We start from the raw sequence: 21,836 nt of genomic DNA on the forward strand, positions 1-21,836 counted from the left end.
AGAAATTGAATCGAAATTGAGAAATTTTAGAGAAAATTAAATTTTTTTTTAATATTTGCACCTAACCCGATCAAAATTTAACTGATCCCGATCAAAATTCACACAAAATGAATAAAATGCTAATTTATTGCCTCTTCATGTATTTACAATGAAGAAATCTATTTTATTGTCAAGTTCAATAATGTGTTAACCCTTATTACACCTAATCAGATTAGTGTTCTTGGGAATATACAATGTATTATTTATTTCCAATAACTGTACAATTATGGTTGGGATCGGTTAATTTTGATCGGCATAGGACAAAATTTAATAAAAATAATTTCTCTAAAATTAGGCCATTTCATTTCAATTTCTTTTATAAATATGATTAATGAACATGTTCTCCCCAGCTGTGACTGGTTTTAAGAAGATTTTAACCACAAGTTTAAAAAAAAAATGCATTTCTGCCGTGCACGTGTACAAAATATTCTAAATGTTAATATAAATTGTGAACAATGGTGCATTTATATACACCTCGAAGATAAAGGTACCCAAAAATAGGTCAAACATGTAGAATGATACAGAAATAGGTAAACAACAACATGCATATAACATACTTATCGAGATAAACAATTCTACAAACCTACAAGAATATTATGCAAAACTGTAAGGATTTCTTAAAGCCATATATGGCGTATGTACAAGGAAAATTATTAGACTAAAATTATGAGAACTTATCATTTGTATCATTACTTTATATAAAGATAGAACTTTTCCGTAAATTACAAAATCTAAGTCAATTGCATTATAAAGATATCACAATTTAATTTGGATTCTCGGAATTTTTTCCGACTCGGAAGAAAATGCAAAAGACTTAAATAACACATTACAGAGAAGATAAAATTGTATTATTAGATGAAACGAGGTGTTCTCCGTGTTCAGAATATGAAAAGCTTTAATTTATATGTATTAAATAAATTTCTTTACTTAATTTCGTATTTTTCAAAAATATATTTTTTGATCAGTAACGCCATATATCATGTATATGGCTTTAATGATCCACTGATGTGAATACTGGGCTTTGTTGTTTTCCCGCTTTCCGGTTTTCAAAATAAAAACAAAACCAAAAACTACTAAGAAAAGATGCAATAATTCCGGAATACATTTATACATATGCGGGTGACTTACTCACACATACATGTATAAAAATATAATACTTCACCCTTAACATTGCTTATAGAAAATTTCTTTCAATCACAGATATAGCCATCTTGTGAATTTACAAATCTAAAACTCTGATCCTATAAAAGCATACCCTTTGAGAATCAATGACAACAAAAACAGATTCTGAGACTAGCTTATTCCCCTTTTTTAATTTAATAATTACATGTAATATAAATAATTTTCATCCTTGAAGACATTTCGTACATGTTTAGCAACTATTTACTATTACCATTACACATATTTTCTTATCACATGATCTTTATATACTGTCTACCTACCTATTAATTATTTCATATCAGCTTGCACAGAACATATAAAATCCCAAAAATGAATAATTGAACTTTACAAGTTAAATTTTTTTACAGTATCACGTATACTTGAATGTGAGAAGAAGACTATAATGGACCCCCGTTACTATGCCCAAGACACCATCCTCTGTGACCTGTGTCAAAGAGATGCATTACAGAATCATTGTGAATTTTGTCATGTAAACCTCTGTATAGTCTGTGTTGGAAAACATCTCTCTGATTCATCTAAAAGACACAAAGTTGTACCATATAAACACAGAAAATCTACTCCTAACGTGAACTATCCAAAATGTCAAAACCATACACAGAAACATTGTGAACTTTACTGTGAGAAATGTGACGTTCCTGTCTGCTCTACCTGTATCTCGTCTGGTAAACATAAAGGACATACAATTACCGATATTCTACAGAAAACTAAAGATTTAAAAAATGACTTACAAGAATTAGAGCAAAGAATCTATCCTACATACGAAGAAATTTCATTAGATCTAAACTCTGAAAAACTAGACTTTGAAAAACATTATGGGAAACTGACAACAGCTGTCACCAAACAAGGAGAGGACTGGCACCGGAAAATTGATGTCATTGTTAACAAAAAGAAATCTGAAATAGATGAGATGAAAACTAAACACCTGGCTATTCTAGATAAACAGGAAAATGAAATCAAACAAATTATTTCTGATGTAAACCAGAGCATTCTTGATCTGAAGAAAATACTGGACTCTATTGATATCACCCTAACCGTTGCGTACAAATCCAGGAATTCTGAATTCAGAAGTTTACCCCCTAAAATCAACGTTTCATTACCAAGTTTCTCTCCTCATCAGATCACCACGGCACAGCTCCATCAAATGTTCGGTTCACTTTCAGCATTATCCATTACAACAGAAGAACATGGCTACACAATGAAGACTCCAGAAGCTTTATCCTGTTTTCCAGTCAAACCACTGCTTGATGAACCAAAGCTCATCACCACCATAGACACTGGGTATAAATATCTACACAGTGTTACCTGTCTCATTGATGAAGAAATCTGGACATGTGGATTAGACAACATCATGAAACTCTACAACCTTCAGGATGAACTACTGAAGTCAATTCAAACCAAGTCAAGAAGAATACCACGTGACATAGCAGTGACAAGGAGTGGAGGCCTAGTTTATACTGACCCTGATACAAGAACTGTAAACATAATGAAGAGTGACCAGATTCAGGAATTGATCAGACTACAGGGGTGGAGACCTCTCTATGTCTGTAGTACCTCCTCTGATGATCTCCTGGTTACCATGCTTAGTGAAGATGGAAAACAATCAAAAGTTGTCCGTTACTCTGGTTCCAAAGAAAAACAAACCATTCAGTTTGATAGTGAAGGTAAACCTCTGTTTTCATCTGGTTACTATAAATACATCCATGAGAATAGGAACCGGGATATCTGTGTGGCTGACTGTGTGGCAGGTACATTAGTGGTGGTGAATAAAGCAGGAAATCTTCGATTTAGATACACCGGCCATCCACCTACTATCGAGAGATCATTCTGTCCACTCGGCATCACAACAGACAGCCAGAGTCAGATCCTGACAGCAGACTGTATCAACCACTTTATCCATATAATAGATCAGGACGGACAATGCCTCCGTTACATTGATAACTGTGGTCTACAGCATCCATGGGGTATATGTGTAGACACCAGAGACAACCTCTTTGTGGCTGACTGTAACGGTGGTAAATTGAAGAAAATTAGATATATGTAAATACTTCATTCATTAAAAATGGAAACAAAAACAAGACATTGATTACATGAGCATGTAAAAATTAACGCAATCAACAATGTATGAACACGTACTGATTATGCCCCCTTAAACGAAGTTTCGGGGCTATATAGTATTTGTCATGTTCGTTCGTCTGTCTGTCTGCAAAAACTTGAACGTTGCCCATTAATTTTGATTTAGTGGAGCTATGACTTTCATATTTCACATGTGTATTCCTTGTGGCAAGACTTTTCTTTGGGTACCACCAAATTTGACCTTTGACTATTCTATATATTATTATGTACATGTACACGTATCATACATCTATGCATTAAATATTTTAGGTGTTTATTTTTTTGTGTAACATTACATTTACTAAGTTATAGTACCCCCTAGGAAAAACGGACATAAATGTTAAAATTTCACAAGGTCTTTCAAACTAAATGAAAAAAAACCTATGGACGTGTTAGTAAACCTGACCAGCTATGTTCAGCCAACCAAATCATGGACATTTAAATCATAAATGTTTCGTACAAATGATTCCTGCAGATCACTCGCCAAATGCTCCCATCTTCTTTAGGTCAGATCCAGCATCCGAAATAAGTCTGGTAGTGTCCATTCCTAGATGCATCATCCATGCAAGTTTGGATCAGGCAGGGCTAATAGATCCAGTAACTGAAGAAAGTCTGGTAGTGTCCATGCCTAGATGCATCAACCATACAAGTTTGGATCAGGCAGGGCTTATAGTTATTAGGGAATGAAAATATAGGTCAGATCCATCATCTGAAGCATGTCTGGTAGTGTCCATCCCTAGATGCATCATCCATGCAAGTTTGGTTCAGGCAGGGCTAATAGATCCAGTAACTGAAGAAAGTCTGGTAGTGTCCATGCCTAGATGCATCAACCATACAAGTTTGGATCAGGCAGGGCTTATAGTTATTAGGGAATGAAAATATAGGTCAGATCCATCATCTGAAGCATGTCTGGTAGTGTCCATCCCTAGATGCATCATCCATGCAAGTTTGGTTTAGGCAGGGCTAATAGATCCAGCAACTGAAGCAAGTCTGGTAGTGTCCATGCCTAGATGCATCAACCATGCAAGTTTGGTTCAGGCAGAGCTTATAGCTATTAGGGAATGAAAATTTAGGTCAGATCCAGCATCCGAAAGCAAGTCTGGTAGTATCCATCCCTAGATGCATCATCAATGCAAGTTTGGTTAAGGCAGGGCTTATAGTTACTTGGGACTGAAAATACTGGTCAGATCCAGCATCCAAAGTAAGTCTAGTAGTGTCCATCCCTAGAAGCATCATCCATGCAAGTTTGGTTCAGGTAGGGCTTATAGTTACTTGGGAATGAAAATATAGGTCAGATCTAGCATCCGAAGCAAGTCTGGTAGTGTCCATGCCTAGATGCATCAACTATGCAAGTTTGGATCAGGCAGGGCTTATAGTTATTAGGGAATGAAAATATAGGTCAGATCCAGCATCCAAAGCATGTCTGGTACTGTCCATCCCCAGATGCATCATCCATGCAAGTTTGGTTCAGGCAGGGCTTATAGTTACTTGGGAATGAAAATGTAGGTCAGTTCCATCATCCGAAGCAAGTCTGGTAGTGTTCATTCCTAGATGCATCGTCCTTTAAAGTTTGGATTGGGTAGGGCTTATAGTTCCTTGGAAATGGACCTGCTCCAAAAACTTTAACCTGGTCACTTATCTGGATAATGTAGGTCAGATCCAGCATCCAAAGCAAGTCTAGTAGTGTTGATCCCTAGATGCATCATCCGTACAAGTTTGTATCAACATGGGAAGTTTGATAACGCCATCTTGAATGGTATGTTCAAATCTGAGCTAAACATTAATTTAAGAAAAGTGAGGTCAAGGTCAAAGGAAAGTTCAGGGTCAAAAAATGTTGATGCAGTTGCATAGCTCTCATCAATATCTATCAGCATATGAAGTTTGATGAAAATATCTTAGATAGTTTCTTTGAAACTTAGCTTTGAACAGAGCTAAACGCAAAGTGTGACGGAAAGATGGAAGGACAGAAGGACGGATTGACAGAAGACGGACATGACAAACACTATATGCCCCGGCCATATTCATGGCAGGGCATAAAAATAACATTCTGATCTTTTCCCCAACATGTTCCTTTCTACATGTAGCCTATGAAAATTCAGAGAGAATCAGAATAAGTGAGTAATACACTAACCATCTCCATGATGTACATCTAGGTCAATGTATAGAACTCTGTCAAACTTCTCTCTCAATTTTAAGATGGCAAGAACAATGTCATTGACATAGCAAAATCCTGATGCTGTGTGTCTGAAAAAAATTAAAAATTCCTCTTTAATCCAGCTATCCATATAGGGTTTATACAAATTTCATGTCACAACAAAGGAATTAACAAGGCACAGAAAAACTGCCTAAAGGATCAATATACAATTAATTACCCCTTGTGAGGTCAACATGGTGAAATAAGGACCTGAGACCTGGCCAACGAGGTGACCTGACCTGACCGAGGCCGCGTAGCAGTCGAGGTCAGGACAGGTCGTCGAGTGGGCCAGGTCGAGGGTCCTTATTTCACCATGTTGAACTCACAAGGGGTAATTAATTGTTTTATTATACCGATATATATTGAAAAGTATGAATCTCTAACCGTTATCAATTCTTTCTTTGATCGGGATCGGGATTCGGTACAGACCGGATAGTGAAGTTGTTTACATTGACGTCTGCAAGTCGTGTAAGTTTTTGCATCATGATTTACTGATTAAAACAATATTTGGTTCATAGCGACATACATTGTTATAACTAACGATTACTTTTCCTCTACACAGTCAAAATGTAACACAGAACTCAACTCTTTAAAGAGCCGCCTCTACATTCCATAAACTGAATATTGTAACGAAATATTGAAACCATAAAATTTTACCGTATTCTGTATGGTAATGCAAAACAGACCATGCACAATTTTAAAAACATGTTTTTTTTCGAATAATTATTATCTTATGCATTTACTTCACTCAAAAATGAATTTTTGATTAAGCGGTCATTTTTAGCGGTCATTAAAAATAACGACCGGGTCATTTTATCCCACGTGCAATGATTCCTGCTTTAAACTGTATCATTTGGGGTCATTGTTGTGTTTGAAAGTTTTCTTACCAGCCAATCAAATTCGAGTACAGTAAAACTCGTTTAGTACGAACATGGATATAGCGAATTCACGGATATAGCGAAGTTTTTCTGGTTCCCCGACAATATTCTTAACAAATCTTTGTAAAATTTTACGGTTATAACGAACTCTGATATAACAAATTTACGGATATAGCGAACTGATTTTGAGTCCCGTTGAGGTTCAATATAATGAAATTTACATCTTTTATAACGAACTTTCAAAGATTATAAAAAAAATGATAATTTGAACACAAATGATGAATTGAACTTACTTTATTTCCTTTAAGCATTTTTACATAAAATTCGATTTATAAGAAAACCTAAGTTATTGAAGATATCTTTTGTAATATTTCTTTCACTTTACATAGTAAGGTTGGTAGTAATACTTGAAGAAAAACATGCATATTGCAAATTCGCTAAAATGGTTATACGAATTCGTTATCCGGATATAACGAATTACGGATATAGCGAATTAAATTCACAGGTCCCTAGGACTTCGCTATAACCGTGTTTTACTGTATTATCAATAGAGGTATAATAATATTCAATAATTGTCTTTTGCAGCATTGTTTCCATTAAATTGTCTTCCTGAAATAAGTTTTAGGCACAATTCTCAGGTTTTACAAAAAATCAAAATTATTTCGGAGCTTCAAAGACCCTAACAGTATAAACCTAATGTAGAAATTCTAACCCATTAACTTTTTTGGTTTTGCAACCAAAGCTAAGATCCTAGACACATGAACACTGTTCAATAGCTCTGTGTGCCGAGCAGTGGACAAACCTTTCATACATCATCTCCAGAGTGTAACCTCTCCATGTTTACATAAAAATTCTCGACAGGGACATAAAACAACAAACAAATAATATGACTTATCAATTTCCCACTTTTAAATGCACACAAAAACACTACATAAAACAGCTCCTTCCTGGAGTGTATTTTACCTCTTAGCATGGTGCCATCCCCCACACCAGTTGACTGCCACTTGACTCAGCCCCTCCAGCAGACATTCAGCGGCCCTGAGTGATGCCCCACTGGTCAAAGAAGCGTATGTGTAAACGTGACGATTGATCGGGCAGTCATAGGCTACAATAGGAGGAACAATGGTAAAAGAAATGGTCAAAATATGTATAAAATATTGCCAAATGTCTTTCCCCTTTTCTTGAATGCTACCTTTTACTCACTTTTGTTAAAAAAAAATCTTTCATAAGACAATATACATATATCACATGGCTTCGAGGGTGACATACCAGAATATTTGCCCCGAGGTGACAGGAAAGCCCTGGAGTGTTATGCCACCCGATGCCGAAGGCATCGTGCAAAGTATGCTAGATTTCGTCCGAAGCTAAAAAATTTTCGATCGCAAAGTGTTGTAAAGTGCTTGTGCGCCAATTGTGAAAGGGCTTTTAGACCTCGCTAATCGCAACCCCTCCCCCCTTCTTAATACAAAAGCAAAACATTCTCTATTTTGTATGAATAACGTTTTTCATGTTTGATTAAATAATTTTAAAACTAAAAAATAATAATTATATTTTTAAAATTTCTTGTCTACATATGAATCTATCTATGATTTTTTTTATTGACACCACTAATGCAAATTAAAAATTACTTAAAAAGAAAGGTTAAACTGGTCTCGTCTGTTTAATATACATGATAAACTCTTTCACAGGATAAATACAGGCATAACCAGTCTATTGATAGGTCTATATATATTGGCAGGTATTTAAATCACATGACCTAGCAATAACAGGTATTTAAATCACGGGACCTAGCAACAGGCCAACACCAGGAAGTCTATCATCAGATAGGGAGCCATGTTTAATTCATAGGTAAGAAATCATTTCATTTTTTATATAAACACCTCTTTGTGCAAATTATCCTCTACCTGGATTAAAAAAAAATTTTTAGTCAAGTCTGAAATCCTTTAGAAAAAGAAACAATATAATAATGCATTTGACAGTGATGGTATCATGGGATCTTAAGGTCCCAATTGAGGTCACAAATCTATCTAATTCTAAAACCTTACCATGGTAAAATCTAATTGAATGAAATGTATAATCATAATGTCAATAAACAAATTTTAAATCCTGATCTTAAGAATGATATTCTTGAGAATATTTTAATTACCATGATGACCAAAAATATCTTTTGTCTGTATAAACACAAACCTAGGTAAGATAGAATGTCCTTTACTTAAACCAGCCCATCTTTCACAAAATTTATTCATGATCCTCCTTGTTTAATATTCTTTACATTGTCAAGTATACTTTCCAAAAATGCTTTTTATCCTTGAAAAAAAATTTTTAATACCAAGCTCCCATTACCATAATCATTACACATTTTTCCATGTCACAAAGTTTTTAACTTTTACCACTTAATCAACATTTTCATTTTCGTGTACACAAAGCATAAAAATAAATATCCAAGCATAAGCCTTATTCGCCACATTTTAAATCATCACCTTTACTTGGTCATGTGAGAAGGAAACAGTAATGGACCCCCGATACAGTGCCCAAGACATCCTCCTCTGTGACCTGTGTCAAACAGCTGCATTACAGAGTCACTGTGAACTTTGTCATGTAAATCTCTGTATAGTCTGTGTTGGAAAACATCTCTCTGATTCATCCAAAAGACACAATGTTGTACCATACAAACACAGAACTTCTCCTGGCTACCCAAAATGTCCAAACCACACCCAGAAACATTGTGAACTATACTGTGAGAAATGTGACATTCCTGTCTGTTCTACCTGCATCTCCTCTGGTAAACATAAAGGACATGATTTATCTGATGCTGTACTAAAACTAAATTTTACACAAAAAAAATTAGAAAAAGATTTGGAAGAACTCCAAGAAAGAATTTATCCTACATATGAAAAAATTACTTTAGATATAAACTCTGAAAAAGAAAATTTGGTAAAACATTATGAGAAACTGACAACAGCTGTCACCAAACAAGGCGAAGACTGGCACAGAGAAATTAACATCATAGTAAACAAACAGAAATATGAAATTGATGAGATGAAAAGTAAACACCTGGCTGCTCTAAATAAACAGGAAAAAGAAATCAAACATATTACTTCTGAAGTAAACCAGTGCATACTTGATATGAAAAAAATACTGGACTCCAATGATGTCTCCCTAACCTGTGCATACAAACCCAGGAATGCTGAATTCAGAATTTTACCTTCTAAAGTTCATGCATCATTACCAAGTTTTTCTCCTCATCATATCAACACAGAACAGCTGAACCAAATATTTGGTTCTCTGTCAGCATTATCACTTACAACTGAAGAACATGGCTACAAAATGAAGACATCAGAAGATATACCCTCCTCTCAAGTGAAACCACTGCTTGATGAACCGGAGCTCATCATCACCATAGACACTGGGTATAAATATATATCCAGTGTTTGCTGTCTTAGTGATAAAGAAATCTGGACACGTGGAGATGACTATATCATGAAACTCTACAACCTCCAGGGCAAACTGTTGAGGTCAATCAAAACCAAGTCAAGGAACATGCCACGTGACATAGCAGTGACATTGAGTGGAGATCTAGTTTATACTGACCCTAGTACAAGAACTGTAAACATAGTGAAGAATGACCAGATACAGGAAGTGATCAGACTACAGGGGTGGAGACCTTGCTACATCTGTTGTACCTCCTCTGGTGACCTCCTCGTTACCATGCTCAGTGATGATGATAAACAAACAAAAGTTGTCCGCTACTCTGGCTACACAGAAAAACAAACAGTGCAGTTTGATAGTGAAGGTACACCTCTGTATTCATCTAATATTTTTAAATACATCAGTGAAAACAGGAACCTTGATATATGTGTTGCAGATAAAGGAAACCATGCAGTAGTTGTTGTTAATCAAGCAGGGAAACTCAGATTTAGATATACTGGTCATGTCTCTACTAATAGGGTTTCATTTTACCCACGCGGCATCACAACAGACAGCCAGGGTCAGATCCTGACATCAGACTTTAGTTGCAATTGTATCCACATCCTAGATCAGGATGGTCAGTTCCTTCGTTACATTGATAACTGTGATCTACAGGGTTCATGGGGTTTATGTGTAGACACTAGAGATAACCTCTTTGTGGCTGAGTGGGATGGTGGTAAAGTGATGAAAATCAAATTTGAATAGTTCATTGACATTAGAAGTTTTAGTAACTGAGATACAAAATGGAAAAAAGAAAAACAGACAATGATTATGTGAGCATGTAAAAGTTAATGCAATCAACAGGGTCTTTACACTTGGTAAATACAGTTTTCTTCCATACATTTATTCTGTTTAAATTACTTGTATAAAAAGTATTCTACTTTATAATTATTTATTTTTGACTAAACATTATATTATTAGTGAAAGTAAATCGTCTTACTGAATCAGATGAAAATAAATGTGTATACATACAACAAAGATTAGTCTACAAAAGGTAGATTATAATGAGAAAACATGATATTCTTATATCAGGGTATTTATGATTAGTGACTGAACGATTGTTGGTCTTTAGAAGCCCTAGCCTTCTATGCTACTACTCAGTTGATTGATTGTATGTTGTTTAACGTCCCTCTTGAGAATTTTCCACTCATTTGGAGACTTCACCACTTGCCGAAGGAGAGCTACAAATTTTGTCTTATACTTCGCACTAATAATTGACTCCCACGACATCACCCCATTTTTTGTGTACAAATGCAGGAATGTAGTATTCAAAAGTTTACCTCCTAAAGTCAAAGAATCATTATCAAGTGCTTCTCTCTTCATCAGATCCACATAGAAATAAAAACTGTCCAGTGTCGCAGAAGAGCTGGCTCAAAAAAGATCCCCCACTGCTAAATGGGAAAAAAATGCCTAGTATATGTCTAATTATAAATTTGGACGATGGGGAAATGTCCAAATATCGTCCCAACAAATCTCGAAGGGATTAAAAGCAGATGAACAACCAATCTTCAAGAGTCTTATTAAAGAAGAATACACTGGACGTCTCCGGAAGCTGAAGCATGTTTTCAAAACTATTTGGAAAGAGTATGTAAACAATATTTAATTGAACCAAAACGAATCTACGATGATAAAAAGGCTAAATATAATGTCATAGTCATGATTGATTGATTGATTGTATATTGTTTAACGTGTCTCTTGTGAATATTTCACTCATATGGAGACGTCTACGTATGCCGGTGAGGGGCTTCAAATTTTGACCTATACTCGGCACTCAGGGCCATTGAGCAGTGAAGTTCTTTATCGTGCCAGCGCCTACTGTGAGTTACGTCTTAGGTATGACGCGGCGCCGCGATCGAGAATCGAACCCGGGCATCCCGATCACGAAGCGAACGCTCTACCACTAGGCTACCGTCATAGTCACGAAATTTAATCCATAAATAAGGGAATAAGAAAGGACATCTGAATTATATTTATCAGGATGAATATGCAGACATACCGTGGTATTTATAATAACTCCTATGGTTCCAGAATGGCATTTTGTAAACGTAGGAACATAGAATAACTTGTTATTAGATCAAAACTCAAATAAAATAAAATGAAATGAAATTGAATGATGTGTTCACTCGGTCGGTCCCTCGTCTGCTCATGAGGCGGGTCTTACCATATATTACCTACCTTAACAGACAGATTTGTTTGTTTGTTGTTTAATGTCTCTTTCGAAAATTTATTCACTCACATGGAGACGCCAAGACACCTCCGAAACACTCTTGATTAGTCATGGTAAATTTCATTATCGAATTGTTTCAAGAGGGCACGTATTCCAATTAGCTTAAGGTATAAGATTCAGACGTCGGCGTTGTTTTATGAAAAATTAAACTACTTCTCTGTTATCACATCTTAGCGCCATTTCGTTTCCAACAAATGCTTGAAAATCACAGTAGAACAATGCCAGTCGTTCTGATAAAAACTGATTTTAATAAGGAAATCGTATTTTATAAAACTTGGTTAACAGTAAAAAAAAAGTATTTGAATCATCTTTAAAAAATCTTTTCAGTCGGTGTATCTTAATTTGTTCACGTGTCAGTATATAAATAATGAATTTTTTTTAAACAAATGCCTATCTCCTTAATGCATCTGCACAATCTACATAGATTGTTAAATAAATATCCAAACATTAGAATTATGCCAACACTTTTACTGCTTGTTGTTCATAGGTATAGAGACCCAGGGGAAGGGGGATGAAATTTACAATTTCTCACATAGATGCTATATACCCAAATTGTTCATCGATTTCAGAGAAGCTTAAATTGCCTGCAAATGTTCTAATGTTTAGAAAAAGATGGTTGAGTGACTCAGTTGGCCAAAAATTCTTACTTTCAATTAATCTACCCTACCCCTGGAGGTCTTGAATTGAACAAACTTGAATCAACACTACCTGAGGATGTTTTCATAATAAATATGGCCATTTATGGTTATGTTCTTCTTGAGAATTTTAAAAGATTGTTTTCCTAATATGTAAAATTTGATCATTCAATGTGGCCCCACTCTCCTCGTGGTGTTATGGATTCAACAAATTTGAATTTTTATTAACTGAAAATACTTACTTCTAAATTAAATATGACAATTCATGGCTTTGCTTTATTTTTCTTGAGAAAATTTATTTAAATATCTTAAAATGATATTTCCACAATCCAGACTACAATTCAATATGGTACACATATAGCCAAACACAATTTCTTTAAATGGCATATGCTGAATAATGTTATCCTCCTTGTTTATGACGTCACAATGTGAAAATGACATCAATATATAGATGACTTGAGACTAAAAATGGTAGACTCAAACGAACTCCAGGAATGAACAGCTGTAAGATATCAAAAAGTTCGTGGACTGAGGCTATAAAATTAGTACTACGTTGTCTGAGCTTACAAAATTTAAAAGGAACATGAAATAGCAAAAAATAAAGAAATTTTGAAAATTTAACTTAGTACGTTCATTATTTCCCAAATAATTATAAAATAAAAACGACCTGATATAATCACTCGGCGCCGTCGCCACTTTGTTTTATGACGTCTGATAACGTCATTATTTTTCAATGCCCGCTTCTATCACCTCGTACACTTATTTGATGCGATTCTCCAGAGCTGAGCTCGAGTAAGGATTTCAATCTGGCTTGTTTTTATGACTTTACAACGTCATGAACACAAGCTTTCAATGCATAAATTATTGCAAATGGATTTATACATTGGGAAAGATCCTCGAATGATTGTGCCAGCATATTTTTTTAGTTCACTATAACTAGAACACATGATCAAAGTCATTATTTGAGGTGATAGAATTCTCAAACCTTGACGACATAAAGTTTGCATCCCTTTTCTCCCTGGATCTATTTTGGCATTAAAAACGAGTTATATTAATGAATAATATTTGTCCGTAGCCAGTTTAAGCATTTCCTATGTGTATACCAGTTTTTTCCAAGTGCAAAACTTTACAGGATGTTGAAAAATAAACCCCTTCCCCCTTTCACGTTATTTCAAGGCAACATTTGTTTCATTACTCGATGTAAAATTTACAACAAAATTTCATAAAACGTCCAGAATGAGTTAAAAATTCCATATATATTTTATGGTACAATGGCGTCCGAACGCATACCTAAATTAACGGGATTTTTGGATGACAAATTTTCATATAAAATAGTTTATCTTAGTTCGAAAAAAAACCCGTCGTTTTCGAGGTTGCGCCACCTGGACATACCATTGCTTACCAAAACTTTAATAATTCATTTAAAAATAAAATTTATGATTTTTTTTGTTTATTCATTAGATAGAAAAGATGATGATAAATAAATACTTTAAAATTCCTTGATGTATCTAAAGCGGTTTTAATTTTCTGGCACTGGTCCACGAACTTCTTGATAGCTCCTCGTACACATAAATACATCTTAAATGGTTTCTTTAAAACTAAGCAAAATGCAAATTTAAGAACAGTGAGGTCAAAGTCATAAGAAAGTTCCAGGTCAATCATTTTGGTGTAGTTGAATAATATTTCTTACAAATACGTATCAGCATATTTGATAAAAATCTTTTGAATTATTTTTTCTAACTGAACTAAACACTAATTGAAAATAAATGAAGTTAAAGTCAAAGGAAGATTCAAAGTAAAAAAAAAGTTGATGCAGTTAAAAAGCTCTCATCAGTATGTATCAGCGTATGAAGTAGAGAAAATGATATGCATGTTTTTATAAAATTGACTTAAAGACAAATTGATAAAAGTAAGGCCAAGGTCAAATGAAAGGTCAATGTAAAAAATGTTGATGCAGTTGCTTACATCAGTATATATTAGCATATGAAGTTTGATAAAAGTACCTTGGATGGTTTCTTTTAATCTGAGCTTTAGACTGAGCTTAACGCTAACTATGACAGATTGATTGATTGATTATATACTGTTTAACGTCCCTCTCCAGAATATTTCACTGATATGGAGACGTCACCATTGCCGGTGAAGGGCTGCAAATTTAGGCCTATGCTCAGCACTTACGGCCTTTGAGCAGGGAGGGATCTTTATCGTGCCACACCTGCTGTGACACGGGGCCTCGGTTTATACGGTCTCATCCGAAAAACCGCCCCATTTAGTCGTCTTTTACAACAAGCAAGGGGTACTGAGGACCTATTCTAACCCGGATCCCCATGGGGGAACTATGACAGAAGGAAGGACGGTAGGAAAGAAGACGGACATGACAAACACTATATGCCCCGGCCATATGCATGGCGGGACATAAAAATGAATGAATATTTTAAAAATTATATAATTATTAAATACCGAAAATATATTTACTAAAGATTTTGAACATATTAGGTATGATAACAAGAGGCCCACGGGCCACATAGGTCACATGGGTATCTAAATACAAATGTTAAAGTTTGAATTTGGTTTCTGTTTTTAGGTCTCACACAAGGAAATAATTTCACTATACGTTATTATATAGCTTTAATTAAATCAACAAATTAAATAGACTCTCGACAGAAGATTCATAAATTAGAAAATAAAGATTAATGTCGAGAAAAAAAATTGAAATCAGAAAAATATGCCTTATACGGCTTTTAGAAAAGAAATTGAGAGTAAACATTATTACCCCGAAATACACGTTGGTTTCAGATGCTGACAAACAGCCGGACAAACGGACGGATTTCTCAATGGTGGGTATCAAAATACCAATTTTTATATTTTATATATATTTGTGATTTTATAAAAACTATGAAAGTTTGAATAAAAGCGAAAAAATTCACATTCATTTTGCTCTTTCTAACAAAAATGTCAGTTTAAATGAAGGGCGTGTATTGAATCTTTTATATACATTGTAAATAACAGTATATGATATTTAATCAATCTATACATTTTATTCAAATACCAAAAAAAAACAAACAAACAAACAAACAAACAACTTAATTCACTTGATGCAATACGTTGATTAATATTTATGCATGCCTTTTTCTTCAAAACATTTTGTGAAAAATTATTTACAGATGATCTGATTTTTTTTTATTATTTGTTTAGTTGTTAAATATTGAGATTGAACTCTCTTTATGAGAACTTCATGCACATAATTTATCTATCCTTGAAATATTTGATCATGACATTATCTTCGCTTGAAAGGTCTATTTAAAGAGGTATTTAAATCACATGACCTTGATTTAAATTGAGAGATCTATATATCGATAGGTATTTAAATCACATGACTTAGCAACATGTCAAAACAATAGTTTGTGGAATTTACAGGTAAGATAATATCATTATTTTTTATCGACACTTCTTTGTGCCATTTTTCCTCTATCTGAATAAAAGTATTAAAGAGGTGATATAATAATTCATAATTGTACAAATACACGACAGAAAACGATCGTCTGGGCAAGGCATACTGAGGACAAAATTGTATTATATTATACTAAGTATTAGATGCATTTATGGAATGAGTTTTAATAGCATTTTAATATGTTAGTGTGGGATACCTATATGTATTGACGTATTTCCGTTCATGTATTGTTTGATTTGAGAGGGTGGTTAGTATTCAGAAGCAATTTGTACATTCACCGTTTAAAAAAACACTATGTGAGCCATTTCAGTGCAAGTTCTCTCTAGTTGGCATTCTTGTAGGAAAGGACAATAAACTTCAAAGTTGATACATTTATTTAAAAGCACTTTAAAAATCAACTATCTATACAGGGTTGGATTTAAAATGTCTTTATACGTTAATTTTTTATAACACTTGCATTTTTTTTAAAGTTCATAGATGAAAGCTATCACAATATTTATTTATTTATTGATTTATTGATTTATTTATTAACTTATATTTTTTGCTTATTTTATTAAAAAATAAAAATATACAGTAAAACTCGTTTAGTACGAACACGGATATAGCGAATTCTCGGATACAACAAAATTTTTCTGGGTCCCCGGCAAAATTTTGAACAAATCTTTGTAAAATTTTACGGTTATAACGAACTCTGATGTAACGAATTTACGGATATAGCGAACTGATTTTGGGTCCCGTTGAAGTTAAATATAATGAAATTAACATCTTTTATAACGAACTTTCAAAGATCTCAAAATTTGATGAATTGAACTGACTTATTGTTGTTTATGGAATTGTATATGTAATTCAATTCACAATAAAACCTTAGTTATCGAAGTTATGTTTTTGTAATATTGCTTCCCTAACATATTTGGTAGTAGCACTTGAAGGAAAACATGCATTTTGCGAATTCGCTTTATATGATTTTACAAATTCGTTATACGGTTATAACGCATTACGGATATAGCGAATTAAATTCACAGGTCCCTAGGACTTCCCTAGGACTTCGCTATAACCGAGTTTTACTGTATATATACATGGTCTTGCAATGATCAATTGTGCTATAAAAGCGGGTGTCATAATTTGAATATTTCTCGAAATAGACTTGAAATGGACTTGACTTATACACTCAGTGCTGAATAGTAAAGTTTTTTTTTTTCAAATCATGTCTCCAATATTGATTCCATTCATTCACAAGTTCATGAAATAAATTTTCTAAAAAAAGAAACTTTCTAGGATGCTTATCAAAGGGGTAGTACATTGTAACAAGGTAAAAGGACAGGGACGGACAGTATGCGATAAATGACACTGTATTCCAGAAAGCCAAAGATTTGAAGAAGTGGAGATTTTATGGGTAAAGTCGAGACTCTTAGTGTAGCAAACTTCTGGGAAAAGTGTCTGATAGATATTTGCAGAAATTCATTTTGGCAATATCCGCATTTTCAGCATATAATGAATTTTTTAATATGATTTGAAGTTATCAGTATACAAATTGTCAATAATTAATGAAAGGAAAGAGTTTGACCTCTGCATTCGACAATCTCAATTTTTGGGCTCTTTTCTGACGGGTTCTTAAGAAACAGGGTCTAAAATCCTAGACCACAGATCTTGAGTGAGCTAAAAAAGATTATGGACCTTCAAATGTGTGACAAGGTTATATACAAATTGCAAGAAGCAACTTCATTTGTTATTGAATTAATGCAGATCATTTGGAACATGTAATGTGAACTTTTGACGTTGTGAAATTCAACGTAGCAAAAATGGCACAACTTGGAAATTTTGATAATGTTCATTAATGTTTAACATTTTGTTCAGTGTTTAATATTTTAGTTGGTAATTGAATATTATGAATCTTATGGATATGTGCATCAGGTTGATAAAAAGGCTTATCTGTATCTTTTTCTTTTGTCTGTCAAACTGATGACTCAAAATGTAACATATATTATAAAACACCCTGTATATATATCGAGAATTTTTTCTAGTCATTTTTTATTTTATATACTCTTTATATTAGTAAACTAATATAAAAACTAATATAAAAACCTCAGAATTACTATCAGAGACATAATCTTAAATGAATTATTAAGATTAGCATTTGACAGGCTATACGAACAAAACCCTCCTACTTTTGGTAAATAAATATTTAAAAGTTTCGTTTGGTATCTCATATCACCTTAAAGGGGGAGGAAATAAGCACCTCCTTCAAATTTACCTGGTCTTAGAACCTCTGTCAATCATCTGAAATTAAGCCTGGGATTGAATACTTTGATTTGATTGACATTTAGTTTGCTGCTGTTGGGTATATCTTGTGTACCTTGTCTGGAGATCGTACCGACCATCGAATTAACTTTCAGGCTTTTGATGCCTACGGCACATGCCAACGTGATAAAGAAGCAAACAAATTGTTCTTTTCTTTTTTTTTTTAATTCATAAGAATATTCCATAAATATAATCAATCTATCAAATAATTAAATAAATGACAAGAAAAATCATGGCTATATAATATATATTATAAATTTGATTTTAAAAGGGAGGATTTCATATCACGATTACATTCGATAATTTTAATTTCCTTGTGAAAACATGAGTTAACGTACATTTATTCCTCCATTTATTAACAAAACAAACCGACCTGCGTTTGAAGCTAGTATCATGGAATTAAATAAAATTCTTTTTTAAAACAAGTATGACAACATTGTAACATTGTTCATGAGTCAAGTGAATTTATATTTATAAGACAAACCGAGACATGGTAAAGAAGTTACGGTATAATAATTAGTTTTAGAAGAGAAATTACTCGGATTATAATATCTTGCTTTGTATTTAATGTTTGAAATTAATAATGAATCACGAAAGAAAAAAAAGATGCAGAATCTGATGATTCTTTTCCCGTTTCATAGTTGTCGGGGAATCAACCCCGATCCGAACCCTGGCCATTTTTACCGACCATGCGTTATGGAAAAATCAAGTAGGATTTATCTTAAAAAGATATTTATTTAGAAATAATATTTCTACTTCAAAATTTTATTCTCAAAACATCGCTTCTAAGTTTCATTGTTATTTACCGAGTGAATGTTTTATGATCCACTTTCTTCTTTCCTTTTGCGTAGACGACGTGTAATTTGAATTACTTCCCTTTTTGTCGCCAGATTACGACAGATTTTGGTGCTAAATGTATTTTCGTTATAACACTTCATTAAGAAACACACTGTGTATAAAAAATGACGAATTATTAAAAATATCAATTATCTTAAAAGAAAGAAATTGAGAAGGATTCTGTCTGCAACAAAAAATGCTTTATTTCGCATTTCAATTCATGAGCTAAACATGAAAAAAAAACGTTTTCGGTTTACAAAATCGTAGGAAAACGCATACAGGTAATACACTCAGGGACTCAGGTAAAATCCGGTGTATATAGGTAATCTACACAAGCCAGCGTCGTTCCCTCGGGGCTTCTCAGCCGCTTCTATTTAGCTCCACCCCACACCAAACTTACATGAGGAAAACCGTACGGTTAAAAACCTCGGCCTTTAACATCAATGATCACAAAAACACTTTAAGCATTTGAATACCAAACAAAAATCAAAAATAGAATAGACCTTAACTCAAAGACAGATGATACAACCAAACTAATTCAAAGAATTTGAAAACAACAACTTGTGTCATGTTTGAATGAATAAAATGAATAACTTTCACCATGTAGTTTTTATTTTTTTATTCAAATTTGCACAAAAAGGAATTAAAAGTGAAAAATATTTGTATAGATTAATAAGGATGGTTTCAAAAGGACAGACTTTTGAACATCCCAGAAGGTTTACAATTTCTTTATAATCTAGAAATTCATTATTAGCATCATTTGCAATGAAATTAGACTAAAAAATATATACCAATCTTGGCATCCATTTTTTGTTTGTATCATCTGTCCTTAAACCATGCCATCTTATACAAAATTTGTAAATTGCATTTTCTTTCTAAAACCCCTGTAATCAAGGCATCAGGTAAATAATTATCCCAATGTCCATCTACCTGATATGTTTGTTTGTTGTCAATTGAATACTTTTTAAAAACAATTTTTCGTTCTTAATAACATTTCTTATATGCAAGGAACCAAATATTATGATTTCACAAATATTTTTATAATACAAAATGTTTTACTTCATCTGGTAATAATTTCAATTTAGTTTTCTCGAAGCATATTTATCAAAACTTCAGTCTAAAATTCATATTTAACCTTTCTTTATGATAATTTTTACAGCATCACTAAAAGACGTGGAAAAAGACTAAATAGATCAAATTTATAGTGCCCAAGACATTCTCCCATGTGACCTGTGTCAAACAACTACATTACAGAGTCACTCTGAAATTTGTAAGATTAACCCGTGTGAGGCCTGTGTGGCAACGCACTTTGAAAAAATACGCACTTTGAAAAATTTTTTCAAAGTGCGTTAAATTTTGGGACCAGGTTAACGCACTTTGAAAAAATAATTTTTTTTTCAAAGTGCGTTAATATCGACCAAATTAACGCACTTTGAACAAAAAATTCTGCATGGCTTAGTCAATATTCCTACAAATCTTTGGTATGATAAATTATCATTTGAACCTGATTTGATACTTTTTGTCCCCCGCTTATAAGTGGGAGATATTAATTTGGGTCTATCTGTCAGTCCGTCCGTCTAGCTGTCCGTCCATCCGTCTTTCTGTAACGCTTTAGTTTCCACACGATATCTCGCCAACCCTTTGAACATTTGCAATGAAATTTAACATAACAGAATCCCTGTGGCCTTAGGAAGACCCCTTTTGAATTTGGGGTCAAAAGGTCAACATTCAATGTCGTAAAGAACTACGAACGATAGTATTGTTCTTCCGCCTATCTCTTAGTCAATTCTCAAAAGTTAACATATTGGAATGATTCTTAAAAAATTTATAGATATTTATATGAATTTTCATAAAACCTTACTTATTTGGGATACCAAAGAGAAATAACTCTATAATTTTGGCAAAACTTGTGTTTTTAAACACCTGGAGTTTAACAGAGAGATTATCAGATATGGTATCAAATTAACATCGAAAAGCCGACAGGTACTGTAGATTCCTTAATATAAGCGAGGAATTAATTTCTGCGTAATTTCGCGAGAAGTATCACTCGCGAAAAAAATATTACTCGCTTTTATTTTTCTGGTGCTTAAATTTATGTAAAATCTGTTCATTAACCGTTCATTCGCGAATTATAATTCTAGCGATTTGACGTTTGAGAGCCAGTTCGCGATGAAAAACACTCGCGAAAAATAAGGAATTTACAGCTAGTAATTAATATTCTGATTTTCCTGAAAATGAACATAAATAGACTTTGAGATTTAAATTAAGAACAGAATTTCGATTTACTACAGACTTCCTTGTACAGTGCTTATACTGTATTTAGAATGCTCTTTTTTTCAAATATCATTGACACTTAAAGACCCAATTTTTTTACCGTACGGTTACCTGAGGAGGGGGAGTGGTCGAAGTAACAGTGGTGTTATTTACCTGGAGACCCCCAATACCCAAGATGTCAAAAATCTGTGTATACGTAGCATTACACAGGAAGTCTGTGTCTGGTGATCAGGGTCAACATTAC

At 33.7% G+C, this 21,836-nt stretch overlaps 1 protein-coding gene across 1 annotated transcript; it reads left to right on the forward strand.

Moving 5' to 3' along the window:
* The first annotated feature begins 1,590 nt into the window (after nucleotides 1-1,590).
* LOC134228537 (uncharacterized) lies at nucleotides 1,591-10,620 on the forward strand. Its single transcript, XM_062710190.1, has 3 exons — nucleotides 1,591-3,217; nucleotides 3,378-3,392; nucleotides 8,905-10,620. The coding sequence occupies exons 1-3, from the start codon at nucleotides 1,604-1,606 to the stop codon at nucleotides 10,576-10,578; spliced, it is 3,303 nt and encodes a 1,100-aa protein (XP_062566174.1). The 5' UTR covers nucleotides 1,591-1,603; the 3' UTR covers nucleotides 10,579-10,620.
* The last annotated feature ends 11,216 nt before the right edge of the window (nucleotides 10,621-21,836 follow it).

This window comes from Saccostrea cucullata, unplaced genomic scaffold, assembly GCF_032062105.1.
Source record: "Saccostrea cucullata isolate Sc308-1 unplaced genomic scaffold, CSIRO_AGI_Scuc_v1 ctg5317, whole genome shotgun sequence".
Taxonomy (NCBI): Eukaryota; Metazoa; Mollusca; class Bivalvia; order Ostreida; family Ostreidae; genus Saccostrea; species Saccostrea cuccullata.

Coding starts and splice junctions, on each gene's coding strand:
- LOC134228537 (XM_062710190.1), top strand. CDS start 1,604: ATGGACCCCCGTTACTATGCCCAAGACACCATCCTCTGTGACCTGTGT.